We start from the raw sequence: 17197 nt of genomic DNA, 5'->3' as shown, positions 1-17197 counted from the left end.
CACCAAGACACACAGCGACAAGACCTACCAAGATCCATTAAACCTCCAAAGGACTAGTTTCATACAGCACTGAAGGCTAGTGTCGCTGCTTGTTACCCTGAAAACACGCACACACACATGCATTAAAACCCGAGCCAAAAAAACGTCTGATAGAAAAACAAGGAAGAAAAACGAAATCAATCTTGATACACTGTGAGACTCCTTGCAGTCAATATCAGCCAATTTGTGTCAAGGAGCTCGACGGGTATTATGTGTGACGTGAAAGTAGGCTGCAGTTGACACGGTCAGCACTGGGAGAAATAGATTGGGAAACATAGCAAACAGCAAAAGGGCTATAGAGCTGCCATACAAGGATGCTTAGGCCAAAACGGTAGCGGCAGCTTGATTGCGGGCCGAGAAGGTAAGACACTAAGTAGGTAAAAAAAAAAACGCTTCTTTCGAGCTAACTTCATCATTCCGAACCTTAATGGAGCTTTTATTGTGCTCGGTGGAAGCTGGAGAATTGAGCCGTCTTGCAGCCATTTTGTGTACTTCTCGGGGGCAGAACCCGGGGTGGAAGGCTCCCTGAACTGGCAGCCGTGCTAAACAAGACCGGGCCTGTTCTGATTAGATGGGGCTTCCTACCACTACTGTGTGTCGGGAGCTCTGCCAGAGATAAAGACGGTCTAACAGATGTCCGCCTTATCTCAGGAGCCAACCTTGGGACCATCAACCCCTTAACACAAACAGGCGCACAATCATAGACATACAAACATGTTTATAGTATGTACTTTGGAACTGGTTATTTTTACTTAGCCCCACTGATTTGGCACATTGATGAACTGATTCTTGCTCATAAAACACACATTTATCCGAAATAAAACAGCAGCAAGGTTTAGCGAGAGGAAACACTTGAGCAGCTCCACCCCTGCTTCTTCGTTCAGCCACATTCATTTGGGGCAGAAGTGGAATGTTAAGGTGCCTTTGAAGAAGTGTCTGCTTTTTGTCAGCCCGACATGACACTTATTGTTCTCACCGTGCACACGGCCGATTATATTATCTCGCGCTTGCACATCGCAGACACAGCATTTGAAAGACGGGAAGGGTGTTTAAGTTGATGCGGGGGAGAGAGAGCAGGAAGTAGGAAAAAAGAAAGAGGGCAAAAAAGTGTGAGAGGAGGCTCAAAATCAGGAACGGAGAGATCATGACACAAAGAGGAGAAAGCAGAGTTGGGGCCCTCAGGGTTTGTGGTCTATATGTAGGCATAATGAGCGGTGCCAAACATATCCAGCCTCATTAATTTCAACTATCAAAGCCACCTTATTCGTACGCCAAGCTTGCTATTCTTCCCCCTGTCTGCAAAGCCCTCACTTGTCACTTGAGATCAAACCAAGCCAGACGCTCCGGAGCGCCAGGCTAGCAGAACTTCTTTCTTCATATATAGATGCCATGGAGTAAAGAAGTTACTTTTTGCTACACAAACACATTGACTAATGCTATTCTCATAGAAGTGAGCAAAGTCAATAAATATTCATGGATGTTATTTCCAGCATGGTGTGGTCGTGGTTGCCATTTTTGCCTCATAGTTCAGATCTACAGGTTTGTATCACAGTTGTTTGAAGTCTGCATATTCTCCCAGTAGCTTTTCTTTAGGTACCCTGACCGCCCCCCTCCATACTTCAAGACTCAAATTTTCATTGGAACAGAATATTCATGGCTTCTAAATGGAAGAACAAAGAATCTTGTCTAATTTGGTGATTATATTTTGTAGGGTCACTACATCTGATTGTTTTTCTGCTTGCTCAGGCTTAATAACATTAGGTAAAAGGAGGTAGCGCTGCCCTGCCAACAAAATAAGGCCACCCCAATCTCTGGCTTCTCCGCCCACTCCCAAACAAAGTGTGCCTTCATCAAAAAGAGATGTTTGGCACCTCATGGTGGCAGGCAGGAGTGCCAAAAGACGGCTTTATCACAATAAACTCGTCTGTCTTCCCGGGCGGGGCATGGACCAAAGTGTATTTCTAATGAACAAGTAAAACAAACAACCTCTAAAGTGTCCGTCAGGAAAGGAGCATTCAAGGTGATGTCATGTCTTTTCTTGCTCGGTTGGGATTTTATCGCCACATCACCTTCCTTCCACTCCAAGAGAGATAAATCACAGGCTTCTTGTGAGAATGAAAATGCCTGTGATCTTGTTGTCACTACCGGTTTCTTTCTCTTTGCGCTTTTTCCACTTCAGACATTTCCCCGAGATGTTCTTTCTACTTTTCGTCAAGCATGAAAACAAACCGCCAAAAGTAATTCAACAGTTAAAAAACATTGACAGACTTTCCATCGTGTCAGCCAATCAAAAACATGCACTAAGTTGCAATGTGTTCTGGAGCTATGGGGATCAACAGAGACTCGCAGGCCTGGATCAGTCCGTGAGTCACTCCATCCGGGGATGGTCATTTTCACTAGAGTCACTTTCATTTGGCCTTTGAGCAGACTTCACAGTGTGGCAACTGACAGAATATGTCAGCAAAGCACTAATCCCTGTTTAGCCACTGCAAAAACAAAGACAAAGTCCCCTCACATCCTCTTACTGGCTCTTGTTATCCCTCTTACTGCTCGACCCTTTCTTCCAAGCCAGCAGCAGTCACTCAACCTGACCACACTTAAAGGACACTTACAGGTCTAACATGGCAAGGCCTGGTAGTTGCTCTTGTCTACCAGGTTATCTCCTCTCTCAACACGAGGTTAGGGAGGAAGGATTAGGATGCGCAATAATCACTTTGAGAATGCTCTCTTGTCTTTGAGTCTCTCCTTCCACACTTCCTGTTTTGTTCTCCTCCTAGCTTGACATCGGCATGTGCTGGGATGGCGGCAAAGATGAATAAAATAAAGAATATTCTAGAATAAACCATTAAAAGTAACACTGGAGAATATTTAAATCAAATTGTTGGCTGGTCAAATGGCCCGGAGTTTTATCAGAGCAGTAAAAAGGTGTTTAATAGTGTCGTGTGCAGAAAAGTAATCCGACTTGAATCAGCCGGTTTGGCAAACGAGAAGGTAGATAAGCAAGGACACCTCAGTTACACCTACGGGCTAATTACGAGCGATTCATCAAGCAGATGCTGCCACGCTGGTAAATTAATTTGTGCATTAGTGATCGGTGGTGAAGTGATTTTTTTCCCCGCTAGGGTAGCTTGCCGAATATAACATGCCGAACGTGCTGAATTGTAGCCATGCATATATCACAAAAATGATTTAGACTAAAGATGAAAATCTCACAAAAATGATCGTTAGACCTGGCACAGTTTGTCTTCCTGAGCAAAAGCTGCAACATTTCCAGCACTATTAATTATCTTATCGTCACCGTCACACAAAAAGAAAGCATGAGTGGCTCCACATGCAGTCCCAGAGCAAATTGCCCGAAGCCAGAAGGGAAAGAGAGGCGATGCCAGTTTGGATGGGTTCAAAGTACCACGGCCCAGGTATGGGGGTTGGGAAGGTGATATTTAGTCAAAGAAAGCAGAGGTTAGGAGGTCATGGAGGACTGGAAATAATGGACGAGAGACTCATTCTCTTCCTTGGTTTAGCCTTTGGCCTATAATGAGAGCTCTTGACACAGAGGAGCACACTGATACAACACATTTGGCAGCCTGGCAAATTGACCTGGGCGCCTGATGGGTGATTGACAGCAACTCCTCAGGGCGCCCACATGCGAGTGTGTACGTGCATGTCAAAGAGGGTGCTAAAAAGCGTAGGAGGGAGGAAGTGAGATGGCGTGAGACAGAGAAGATGAGGTGAAGATGAAGAGGAGTATCAGGCCCGGGAAAGGTAATTAAGTGACGGACCGAAGGTTCAAAGCGCAAAATAGTCTGGCGGGGTAATTCAATATTGGCCTGGGCACTGATGCATGAGTGTGCTGATATAAACTGTATTTCGCTTTATGATTGTTAGTATCAAAGACAATAAGCACTGAGTCACCCTCATATATATTTTAGGAAATTACTATTTATAGCCATGGAGGAGAGTTGGGCGGAAATATTTTATTCTTCCTAGGGGCGTGTAAAAAAAACAGTAAAGCACTGATTTAGACTTTACAAGAGATGGATTTTACTTTATGTGATACGGCCTAGAGTTTATGCTTCATTTCGAGGTAAGAGGTAATGTCTACTTCAATGACACAACCAACAGTTGACTCGGACGAAAATGAGTAAATAAAAAGATGGTTCCGCACGAACGTGAGCAATAATGGCTCGGTGACAGCTCTAGTTTATATAGCTAATAACCATGTCACAGCATCATGGAGTCAGCCTGGTGAATTATAGCCCCTCTCGACTCTATAGCTGCAATTTTTCCTAAAGTCTCCCAGAGGAGCAAGATCAGCCACATGCCTGCCACATTTCCCCCTTAGGCCCTTTGGGGATGAGGCAAGCGGCTATGCGGAGTTACGTTGATGGTCGCAGGCTGTTGATTCTTATGTCTCCGCTGGTTGTTTTAAAGATAGACTGATGGGAGTGATGAGAGTGCTTGGGAGGAGATGGGGAAAAGGTGCTGTTTGAGGAGCGTCTCTTTGGAGAGGAAGCCTTGAGTTATGGAGCGTTGGCGGAGGCTGGAAACACCTCACACAGCTCCACCGAGGCAGGGATGAATGATGGCATGGGAGTTGTACAGCTGCGGACTAAACAGGAAGGCATAGGAGTGAAGTGTTTTTCATTGCAATTCTTCTCAGCCGCTGGGAGGTGGAGGTCTAGCCGACTTGCCGTGTGCTCTTCCTTTGGGATTTTCCTTGTCCTTATGATCGTCTCAGCTTGCCGTGTTGTTCTTCTTGCGCATATCACAACAGTTGAATTTTTTTTGGGGTGGTGTAACAGATTGTGAAAATGCCATGAGCTCATGAAAAAGACAAATCATTTTGGGATTTCCAAAGGTTTAAGGTGAAAGGTAACTTCAACTGCACTGATATGATAGTGAGGACATAAAATTTATATTTCTTCCTCTACCTCGACTGCTCTTTATTGCCCATTAATCTTTTGCGTATCACTTTCTCTTAACACTATCTTTCCCTGACCAATCCACCCATTGTTCTCTCGGCTTGCAGGGCTGTGATGACTCCACAACATAGCGACATGATTACAAGGTTAGAGGACACAGACAGAGCGTCACACTAACAGTGAACTGGCCCTTACGCTCGCTCTCGAAAATAAAATCCTGTGAGATAAGGCCGTAATCCCGCTTATAAAGTACAGTGTGGAAAAAGAATGGCAACCCTCAAAACCAACAAACAACGACATAACCAATAGAGCATCCATAAGTAAAAATAAAGAATTATTACACATCATCCTTAGTTGATCATGTGGCTCCAACACGACCCCCCCAAGCTGCACAACCCTGCGGCAACACAGAACTGCAAGAGGCCCAACCACGTCTGCATGAATATTAAGTGTGGGATTTGTGTCACGGGTTTGAAATTGGAAATCACAAGTCTGACTAATCAGCTTTGGAGGCTCCACGTTCAACGTATTTACAGTATGTGTGTATTACTGTGTGTGTCTTTCTTTTGACAAGCCTGCACACACACACAAAAGCACACCAGCACCTTTGCGTCCTCCATCCACATCCATTCAAATAAAGACAGACAGATATAGTCCAAGACACTATTAGGGAAAATGCAGCCAGTGGGATTTTACAGTCTAAAGCCATTCAATAGTACCTTCAAGTGTATCCGCCTTTCACTCTCTTGACCATGTCATAAATCATCCTCGCTGCCTGTCTTTGTTTTGATGATTCAATGCTTTATCTTCCACCGTCAACTTCTTTGTTAAAAGCATGTATAATTGAAAACTGCCTGTTGCAGTCTATATTATGACACAAAAATATTAAAGATGAACTACCAAGGAAATTAAAGGTTCATAACCGAGTTTCACAGCCGCAAAATGGATCAGCAACAATTTGCTTCATGAAGTCGTAAAAGTAATCTAGAGTTTAATTGACGTCACCAAGTATCGCTAAAACATGAGCATTATCCGCCGTAAAGACGGGTTGGCCTTACAGTGAGCCTTTAATGACCGACATATAACTGCAGGATGAGGATTATACTTTATATTTAATCACTGCGGTAAAGACAAGTGGTTCTAGGGTGTCATTTCTCACTATGACATTTACAGACCATCACGGGAAAAAAAGAATAGCCAGTCACACGGGAGGTCCCCTCTTGGTAGGGTTAACAGGCGCACTCTTTAGGATGTCCTGCAGTTTTGAAACAAAAATATGCAGTAACCAAAATACTCGGTTTCCTTGAATACAACATCTTCTCTTTGAGACCGAGCCAGATTTCAAGACCTATGCCTCCAGGATGATCAGTGATGACATCATGGTCCCATTACAACAGACAAATAAGTCTGTGTGTTGTCATTACTGGGTTGTGACCGGCTAAGAGCATTTTTACAGGCACTCTGTCTATGTCTGCTGGCCTCTACGAGGTTTTATTAGGTCTCACGGGGAGCACAAACAGGTTTAGCTCAGGTGACTGAACAAAGAAGACCACTTGTGAAATTCTGCATGAAGGACACTTTAGCTAAATCAATGCCCTGTAAAGGGCTTTTATAAAATGCAAACAAATAGAGGAGCCTTATGTATGATCTTGTTTATTTTCTGGTGACATGTCAAAAACTTAATGTCAACATTTAATAACATGGTTATTTTAACATAAAAGCTATTTTATAATCACACAATTCACATTATTCATGTTTTGTGTCGCTGTTAATTGACACAAGCCTCTTTAATCTCACAAAAGTATTTTTGATCATCTTTTCAAATTCTGAGAACAATAACACGATCCATGCAGCCCAACCTTTTGACTTGTTTAGATTTCAAATTTTCCCCGAAGGTATTAATGTCATCGAAATTCATTGGTTCCATCTGTGAACTCTAACCGAAACAAAATATGCAAACACTCCACTTGTGTTGTTTGGGATAAAACTGTCATGCAAACAAAGAAAAAAAATCACGCCTCTATAATATCTCCATAAAAAAATACGGATCCACCGAATCGGTGGGTGAGGGAAATTCAATTACGTGCCCAGTACACACTGGCTGAGCTATTAATTAGAATGAACTTTGAACTTCATGATACAGTTGCACCCCAGAGATACGGTTCAGAAAATCGTGTTCGGGACACAATACGGAATCAGGGACCACTGGATGCTAATGACTTTTGGACAACACTGTAAATCATCGGGGATCTATTATCGTTGAAGAATTAGCAATTAGCATTAATTGTAAATAATTTTAAAGGTCACTCACCCATTGAGAAAGGTCAGTTAACTTATGAGTTAACTTCAATATAATTAAACTTCCTCATCATGCTGCTGAGACACAACAGAAATATTACAGACTGATAAACAGGCTAGCGATATTATATTGAAAAGCATTTTACTGGCAATAGGCAACATCCATGACTCCCACGATAAAACTACTTGAAAGCATTAACTCGCATTGTCTCGGTTGACCTAAAACATCAGAGCACATATTTAAAGAGAAATGTCATGTGTGACACACTCGGGTCATGCGTTACAATACAGCAGCTGCGTGTGTGTGTTCCCACTGAGCATAACTAAAGATAGAAATGAGAAAAAGGTAAGAAAGATGGCGTGGGAGTCATGTGTCGCATCTCCATCAATTTCCTCACCTGATCTCTTTCAGGCAAGAGCTGTAAGGGATCGCCTGTTTGCAAGATGAAAGCCACGATTCTACGCTAGCCGAGCGGACCTGTTATTAGTTTATGAAATTGGGTTATCCATCATGTGAAAAGCCGAATGTGACCTCAAAGTCAACAAACAGGCAAAGTACATAATGTTAGTGACTCCTAATGGACTACTTTGATTTTGACTGACACAACGGTTTGGAAGATCACTGAATGCAAATCATATTTGTCAGATATAATCCTTATAGTCCAAACTAAAACTGTACTTTTTTTTCTTCTATTTTGATAACCTGTCTCAAAGAGAGAATAAGTCAAGGTGTCAAACCTTGCTAGCCTCCAGAATAGCAACGGCTGTTGGGTTATCTACCCGCTGCTGATTACCAGAAGTTGATCAGCAAAGCAGGTTTCAATAGCCGTCGGGTTCGTTTTAAGCTTTTCCCATCTCCGTTTTGCATATTTCTGCGTAGAAGAACCCATGCTCACAGCCAAACACCCTTCTCCCTCTCTTTCATCATCTTGTGAAAATGCATTAGGTATTACTTGCATGTCTTCCAGGCTTTTCATTTGAAGTATTGATAAAACACATACTGTACATGCAAGCTTACTTAATCAGCTTGATCCACTTGATGTTGAGTTGAAGGAGAGGTGGGTCTATATAGTCCCCCCCAACCCCACCCCACTCCCCCAACCCGCTTTGTTGGTCTGCTTGCAGGCTGTTTGCTTTCTTAAATGAACGTAATGGTACAAACGGAGGATAAATTGCTTTCTGCGTGCTCCATCTCATCACATCTATCCCACAGGGGCTTCTCTCTGAAGCGGGAGAGTAGGGTGGGAGGAAAAATGAGAACCATGCATGAAAATAATTCACTTGCTTTGCCTTGGAGATACACGTTGCTATCTGTGTCGAAAACCATGTGATAAGTTTGATGTACATTTGCTACATTAGCGCCTCCTGTGCTATCATCAGAGTAGAGAGACCTTCTTTTCAGGCATATAAGGTGCATTAGCGCACAGTAAGGGAAACAAACAGCAAATGAGCGAAATATTATTCACTGCCAAATACCAATTCAGTCATCCGTTGTTGATCACATGACCACAAATGAGGAAAAATAAGATGAAACTGCGATCGTACAACCCAGCAAACCAAAAAGTAAAACGAAAAACATGCAAATATTTGCCAGAACTTAAAAAAGGGTTAGTTTCTACTACTATTAAAATATAGTGCATGTCTCATGAAGGAAAAGTGCTACTCATGTTTACTCCCTTGGGGAGCAACATGAAGTTATTAGTAACTTATGAGCTGTTATTTAAGTCACACACAGAGGCATGGGTCGTAAAAGATTAATTTGTTTACCAATAAATTATTGAGAGGTAGAATTTAATCAAAGCTACAGATGTTGCCGTCAAAAAGGACTGTTAATCTTCTTTTGATTGCAAAATAATAAATTACTAACAATAAAAATCACAGAGACGGGCTTGCTGATTGCAGACTTAATTAACTAACTAAGGATGAGAGAGAAAACAAAATTGTTGACTTCATAATGGCTCAGCAAGCAACTGATTGAGGCAGAACATCACGGATCACATTGTATAATTTAGCGGCATTGGTGGTCCGGTTAGACCAGATGCGGACCTGCGGGCTGCTAGCTAGCATAAGACAGATGTAACTTGTCTTCTATTTTTTTACTTTGGACACGTGTACTAATGTTTACGCATGCCGGGAAAAAGACATATATGAGTTTTTATTTTTTTCAGTTGGGAACAAATACTCCAAAACTCAAACTATCTTCCAGGAGTGATATCCATACTTTATCTGTCCTTCAAAAATGGAAAGTCTGTTCTTTTATCCTCTTCGGAAAACGCATTAGCAACCTCGTGATCAAATTTCAAGGCCGTGCAAGTGAAGGTTTCGACTTTAGAGAGGCTCTTGGGAAGGAAAAAAAAAAAGTGTTATTTAAGTGTCGATCTTTAGGTTCTCGCGCTCTCATCCTCCTGCCTGCTCGGCTCTCTGGAGCGTCTGAGTTTCACAGAACTTCAAAAGCTTTGCGCTGCTGAGCTCGATCGGCTCCTTTTTTTTTTCCCTCCTGCCTGCTTTGCCCCACTGCTTCCTCCTACCACTGCAACGCTCTCTCTCGGAGTCGTGTTCGAATCCTGATGGGTAATGGGAGCAGCAGTCAATCAAATAACACTTTCAAAAGGTGATGCTTTGTTTCACGCCCGCCTCTCACAAATCCCTTGGAGGCTGGCACCTGTCAGGCCGTCGTGCTCAAATGCACCATCCAGTACCAGTTACCCAAACCCCGGGGTCCCTTGGCAGATGGAGGAGTTAACTCAGATGCCTGTCTAGAAATGAGGTCATTCCATTTTGCTCGAATGACCCCGTTTTCATAACCAAGGTGTAGCAAAACTTAAAAACATCATCATGCTGTGACTTTTAGAGTGAAATTTGATAACTGTGCTATATAAAATTAAGATAAAACTTGACACAAAGAATTAACTTTTATTGGGCTCTCGCTTTTATTACACGATCTAATTGTCCAAACATGGCTGGTCTTGTCAGCTTTAATAACAGAGGGGTTGCTAATAAATTGTCAGCCACAGTAAAACCTAATAGGGCAGACTGAGCATGATCCCGCGGTCTTGCTATCGCTAAGAGTTTATATGACAAGGTCTGACTCATTCCATCTTTACAGTCATTGTGACCTTCCCATCAGTGCACCATTACCAAAGGTCTATTAGACAAAAACGTGTATATCGAGTTATTTATCCCGCCGCGGTTTCGTCTTATGATCTAAAGAGGTTAAACAAGGGGGCAGCTTAGAAACTGAATCATGGATGAATGCTTTTATAATGACATTAAACCAATGAACATTTGTAAGACACTAAAGAGCAGCGACTTGCAAAACAACAATAAACAGTAACGGGTAATTGGAGCCATGTGGACCTAATCTCGTCAACCATGGGTCTGGTAAGTGTCTCTAATTAGTTAAATGGACCAAGGAGAAAATCCTCCGCCTTAAATGAAGCTGCAATGACAATTCACGAGCCAATGAAGGTCATCTTACTGTCTCCGAATTATTAATAAACAACTTTGACAAACTCAACCATCTCTGCGGCCCCCCATCCATCATCTAACTTGCCCATTCCTGACAGACAGTCAGACAAGAAGACATAAAACAGCATAGACAAAAAGATAACATGTGATCTCTAATTGGGTCTTTTGCAAATTCAATTCCACATTGTGCCATGCATGGCTAAGTTTCTGATCCCCCAATAAACCCATGGAAATTAAATGTCACACAAAACTACAAAAATAGGAGAGCAGAAGCCCAATACCCTACAAGGCAAGTTCTTTCTGAGTTATTTTCTTTAATAAACCAATTACTGTCAGAGACGATGTAATAACTATTGTAATGTATTTGGATTTCAATTCAAAAATATTTGTAAAGGAGGGGGGAAAAAAGGAAAGAAAAACATTAGCCAGATGGTCAGAGGGAATTAATAATAATAAATGTAATCGGAAGACGCTAAACACAATTAGACTCCTCTCAGGGAAAGAACCAAATGTTTTCCTGAGAAAAGCCTCGGACTGTTTTTGAGAGAATACTGCATCGCTGGAGCTTAAATTGATATTTAATAGAATCACATCCATCGCTGTCAAAAAATCTTTATTTTTGGCAGTATAAAAACTGGCTTTAGGGGAAAAAGATATTTCCGATAGATAGCTGTAAGATAGTGATTCTGTCCTGAGGTTACAGACTGTCTGCCTATCTACCTGAACTGGCACATGTATTGAACTAGTTATCAGTTTGGCCAGATAATCGTGTCATTTCTGCTGTAATTGACTTTCTACAGGATATAGGATGGGGGAAATAGATGGCGAACGGATGGAGGATGATCCTTGAACAACATTATTAAATACATATACTGTGGAGCTGTTATCTCCTGGTGACACACACGTACATGCTCACTCACACACACTCAACTCACCGAACTAACTAAGAGCAACTAAGTTGATCTTGAGTCAAATAAACTGCTCTTGGATATGTTCTTAGCATATACTTATATAGGTAATGTGTACACGCATTAGCCACAACAGGTGAGTACAATTGTACAATCCAACGTCCTAGAAGCCAGTGATTGGAAAATGAAGCTTCAAATTTGCTTCATGAACCAGTTGTTGTATTCTTTTGACTCCTCTAGATGGCACTTTTTTTCAACGTTGGGCTGAAAGTACATTGACTCGCAACACGAAGAGTAATCTGCTAGTTGTCAAGTATTGAGGATTTGTTTTCCGTGACAAGTAAAATGAGCAAACACAACACAGCTTATATGTCATTGATGAAGTGTACATAAAGTAAATGGAGTCATTTCAAGCTCCATAATCACTTTGGGACTTACCCGTCTGAAGATGCAGGGCGTCCATTGCGGGGCTTGTTGACCTGAGCATAGAGCGCCTCTAGAGGCGGGTTGTTATTTGGAAGACTGGCGGAAGAAGGAGGGCTCTGGGGGCTCAAAGGAAGATGGTACTGGTGTTGACTGCCGTAAGGATCAATGCTGCTGCTGTCCACCGACGAGTCCCAAGACCCGATGCCGGCGTAGGTGTGCTCTTCGTCTGAGCTCAACGCAGAGGGGCCGATGATATCTTGAATTTCAGCATATTCACGCTCTTTTGCCTGCTTCTCCCTGAGCTCGCGCATCTTGGCCTGTATTCTAGGATTAACAAAGTAATTATTAGATTTGTATTTTTTGTTCTTGTGAGGACAATGAGGAGAGCTAGAGGGAATTTAACAGCAGCCACCCGACTGCTCACCCGTTCCAGATGTTGCATCCCTGTCGTGGGGTCGCACAACAAGCATGCTATCTCCCACAGGCGTAACACATCCCTACTACCTTAGGTCACACACGACCTCTGACATCCGCCTTCCCCCACGCCTGCTCACAGATGATTGACACGTTTGAAACAGCCCTTGAATCCCCTCCAGCCTTTCTCGGTCCTCCGTGTCTTTATTTTAATAACAGTAATCATATTTCAAACAATCACCATTTTTCAGCGACGGATTAACCCAATTCCCACGTCCGATTCATAGACATCCTTATTTATTTCCAGCCATCCTAAATCCCATTTGCTCAGCATTATCTATAGAATTACATTTTGATGGAGGCTTGATGTGAAGTTGCATGATAAGTAGTCATCGGTCGTGCATTAACATGCCTGTCCTTTTGTTTTTTGCATGACCACAGTGCAGGTACAATGTGGAAGTCATTAACAGCATAGTCGTGCCACCAGGTCAGGGACACTATGAAGGGACAGAACATAAGTCTCATAGCTTGGGAAAAAAAAAAAACAATTCCCCAAATCCCTTCCACCTGCCATCTGGCTGAAGCGATGTCTGATCTCTGCTAGGAAGGACTCGAAAATAGTGTTAGCAGAGGTTCACGGAAGTCTGCTGGGATTCAATCCCCAACCCTCTGGCGTTTTATGAGCTAACCAGATTCATAAAAATGACAACGTTGACATTTGTAATGAGATAATGGCCCTTGCCTGGCCCGATGTCGCAAAGGACAGAGACCTTCCTGCAGGGTATGTATTTCTATTTCTTTAATATGAACTAATAAACATGGCATATATACCATTTTATTTTCATTTACTGTCAATATTATTGCAACAGATTTTTTTCAAACACACATAAAAAGCTTTTTAGCTTTTATTGGCAAGAAGAGAGTGCCAAAACAATTGTGATATATATGTGCTGTGTAATTGTGTAACGAGAAAGCCAAATCTTATCGCTTTGGACAAGTAAGTACTTAACTTGTACCACAATAAACTATTAATCACATTCTAGGACACTTTTCCTGAGAAAAAAAAACAAGAGTAGAACCGTGTCAGTTCACAAAGTCTTTCCATTGTCAATGTTACTGGAGCCAAAAACAGACTTTTGTCAATGTTTAATCAACCCGATAGGAGTCAGGCAGGGGACAGAGGATGACCTACTCCCTCGGTACTTTATTTATTTTCAAGTCAACACTCTTAGAAGTTTGAAAGACTGCCTTTTCAGTATGCATTGTTACCGCAGTGGATGGAAAAAAAAAACAGAAGGCTGTTGCTCTCTGACTTTCTCATCCGCACTGAATAGATTTTTCTTTTCACTGCACCCTCATCAAAACACGTTCTATTGTTGTGAAGAGCAGATGGAGGGCGAGTATGTATATCTGAATTCAATCAAAGTGTGGCAAATGACTCCTTGCAGCTGTCTGTGCAGAATTACAAACTCCCAGATAGACCATCTTTTTCTGTTGACACTTGGCCCATAATAGCATAATGCAATCATAAGAGATAATTGTTCAGGTTTCAGGGAGTTCATTTACAGGGGAGATAATCGTATTAACTTGCCTTAGGTATCAAAATCATTATAATTGTAATCACAAAAATAATTACAATGGTAATCACACTTCCCCATCAGACAGTTCACGCTTCCTTTGAACTTATGGAACTTAGACTCAAATGGGATACAAAAATAATGATGTGGCGCGAGAACTTACGAGAATAATAACACTGGGGCCACTATGCACACCGATTTTTTGTGCGATAGGGATTTCCCGATTGCACAAGGCAATAGTGTGCCTTTAAGCAAATTGCTTTTTTAATCTTCGCCACAGGTGAGAGGTGCTGTTTTGCTAACTATTGGTTGCTTTGTTTGATAAACGATTGCAAAAAAAAGATTAGCTGCTGGTCAGGTTATTTTTGCCCAGAAGACAAATTAAAAGAAAGGTGCCACTGCCGCAGAAAATGGAAGACAAAAAAAAAAGCTTGCTCTTTGGTGGTCTGCGGGGAACAAGGGACGAGGAGAGGCACAGTGAAGTGCTGGCCACTGATTAGAAGCCAAGCGGAGCCAAGCTGATAAGAGAGAATGGACATCATAATCTGCTGCCACAGAGAAAGACAGAGAATGTAGCTCTCTTCAGGCAGAAAATGAAGAGGGAGCATTGTCAACTTGTCGTTTACGTGGCCCCACTTTGCCCGGAAAAATAGATTCAGGGCTAACGTGTGCAGAGATAAGTCAGAAACTGATAGAGGCTCCAACAACACCACTCTTTCTTTCTTTCTGCCCCTCCACCCCCAAGGCCTTAACAGGGAAGCGGATGACAGAAAAAGATTGCTCGTCCAATCAGAAAGCGTGTTGTCTCCACAGTCTCGTTAATAGGAACCAATCAGATAAGCGTGTCCACTAGCATAAAAGAAGCCAGAGTGACGGCTGCCTGTACTGGAGCGAGCAGATATAGATCGGGCTAAACCCCCACAGGCGGAAGTCCTGCCTTGATGAGACTCCAAAGAGTTAATAAGCTCCACTAGCAAGTGTGCCAGAAATGCAGAAAAACAAAATGCTACTGATGGTCAGCTTTCATCAAGTCAAAACAGATTGCAAATGTTTTAGATGCTTTCACCACCATTCATTTAAAAGTGGTTGGGAAAATACAATGCAAGCCTTGGGGGACACCTTGCGTTGAATTAATCAATCAGAGGTTGGAATCCATTCCGTTAGCCCTGAATCATAATTCTTCATTTTAGCAAGCATATGAAGTCACAGTCATTGGGACTCACTTGCCTGGTTGACTGCTCTTTGGAACACACCGAAGTTCATTTCCAAAGTGTCAACTCAATTTAATCACTGACGATAAATCTGAATTAGAGCTGCAAGTCTACCCGGGGTCGAATTGACCCCAGGAAGTGCGATCTGGAATCACATGCAGTAAAAAAAAAAAGAAAAAGTCTAAATATATCTATATATATATTTTTTTTATATATGAAAATATAGTCTATAAACATGTAGCAAATTTCTGGGCCCAGCTGAACCTGAATTCTTTCAATCTGGACCCGGCATGATGGCAGGTGGGATTATTATTAGCCTCTGTGATTTCCCTCAGGATTCGCTTTCCACTAAGCGTAGGACAATCCGGGCTTGGCTGGGTGATAGGATTTGGGGGCAGGTACAAAAGAATGGAAGGATTGGGTGTGCCTGGTGCACAGGGAACCGGGACTGGAGCTCACGCATGCAGAACGGAGCGAGAATGAGAATGCGGTGCAAGACAAAGAAATGGTGACAGCAGTCAGGATTTAAATAGTGTGTGTCCGTTTTAGGGGTGGGAATTGCACTTATCTCGTGCGCTCGATGTGTCTGTGTTGATTTTGCCGCTTAGCATGATAGTCGTTTTGGGAGGTGCTCAAAGGAGATAGCCTTGGCTTCTTCTCCGGGGCCGACCAGTCTCCGGGGCACACTGAGGAAAATGTGTTGGGACCTCAGCCAGAAGGGGGTTGCAATGATGGCGGGAAGGACCTTTGCTGCATGTCTGAGCCAAATACCAGAGAGAAAACTCCGAGGTCTTTCTGAGCAAGGCCTCCAGATGTTTCATTCAGCAGAGAAGAGAGCCATTGTGAAGGTTGTGCATGTGCGTGTACAGCAGTTTGGCGCATTTGACAGCCTTCCACCCTTCTCTTCATTTGCCGAAAAGAGAGAGTGATATGAAGCCCTATTGTTTCTATTCAATTAGCTGTTATTACCAGCGGCTGTTTGATCGGCGAGTTCATTTAGTCGATGGAGAACAATGAGGCAGCAAGCTGTCTTTTCATTCCGCCTGCATTAATATTGTTCCCCCCCTGCTAGAGAATTCAACAGGGCTCATCCACAAGAGATGAGGCTAACCCTGCAAAATCCATCCCCCACCCTCCCCTCCCTGCCCAATGTCCACGAACACAAAGCTAAAATGACTGAATATGAAGGGCCAGTAAGTTCACGAGTGATTAACAGCACCGGCGAGCTGCAGCGTGAGACAAATGTAGAGCCACGCTGATTTTGCTGAAATAATAACCGTGCCAAATCCACTGGGGGATGAGCAAGCGCCATTAGGTGAGCTCGTCTCAACAGCACAGACAACAATAATACAGAAGTAATGAATAAAACAATCAAGTTATTGTTACTGTTTATCTGTACAATGTATATTTTGGCATTATTTCTCTTCGTAGGAGATATTTTCTGACCTCTCTTGTTCAAGCCTCATCCGCTGAGTCTCCTCCTCAGATACCTGCACATCTTCAGCTTTGGATTTACTGGAGGCCCTCCTTTCTACTCCTGGCTGTTCGTTACCGCGGTGCTTCCCAAACCTAAAAAAAAAAAAAAAAAAAAAGAACGTCAGCCAGCCACATTCAATTCTCTGATATTTCAGAGTCGCACGTCACCTCCTTTATCCAGAAAAAAAAAATCAGGTTAAACTGCTCGGAAAGGAAATTAAAGTGTCAAACTGTCATACTCTTCAGGTTCAGTGTGTACCAGGGGGAGACAGATGAGAACACAGTCTCCACTATTTGTTGGTCTCATTCATGTGAATACAATCAAAATGCACCATGTCATTAAAAAGTGAAAACAAAAGTGCACTGAAGTCCAGGCAATCAAAAAAATATTTTCAATAGATAAAAATGGCATTCTGTCACCTTCCAGAGAATTGACAATAAGAGCAGTGACAGTTGGA

At 42.5% G+C, this 17197-nt stretch overlaps 1 protein-coding gene across 4 annotated transcripts in view; it reads right to left on the bottom strand.

The window, feature by feature from the left end:
• Positions 1-17197, bottom strand: part of LOC119139363 (partitioning defective 3 homolog) — a 127670-nt gene that overhangs the window by 18725 nt on the left and 91748 nt on the right. For 3 of the 4 annotated variants that reach the window (XM_037279952.1, XM_037279951.1, XM_037279954.1), the window contains 2 exons: positions 16710-16832; positions 12074-12385 (listed from right to left, as the gene is read on the bottom strand). In XM_037279952.1, coding sequence (XP_037135847.1) covers positions 12074-12385; positions 16710-16832 — 435 coding nt within the window. The remainder of the gene's footprint in view (positions 1-12073; positions 12386-16709; positions 16833-17197) is intronic. The other variant, XM_037279953.1, reaches the window with a different exon arrangement.

The sequence above is a fragment of the Syngnathus acus genome, chromosome 20, assembly GCF_901709675.1.
Source record: "Syngnathus acus chromosome 20, fSynAcu1.2, whole genome shotgun sequence".
Taxonomy (NCBI): Eukaryota; Metazoa; Chordata; class Actinopteri; order Syngnathiformes; family Syngnathidae; genus Syngnathus; species Syngnathus acus.
Note: the sequence above shows the minus strand (reverse complement) of the source record. Positions and strands in the feature narration are given on the sequence as shown.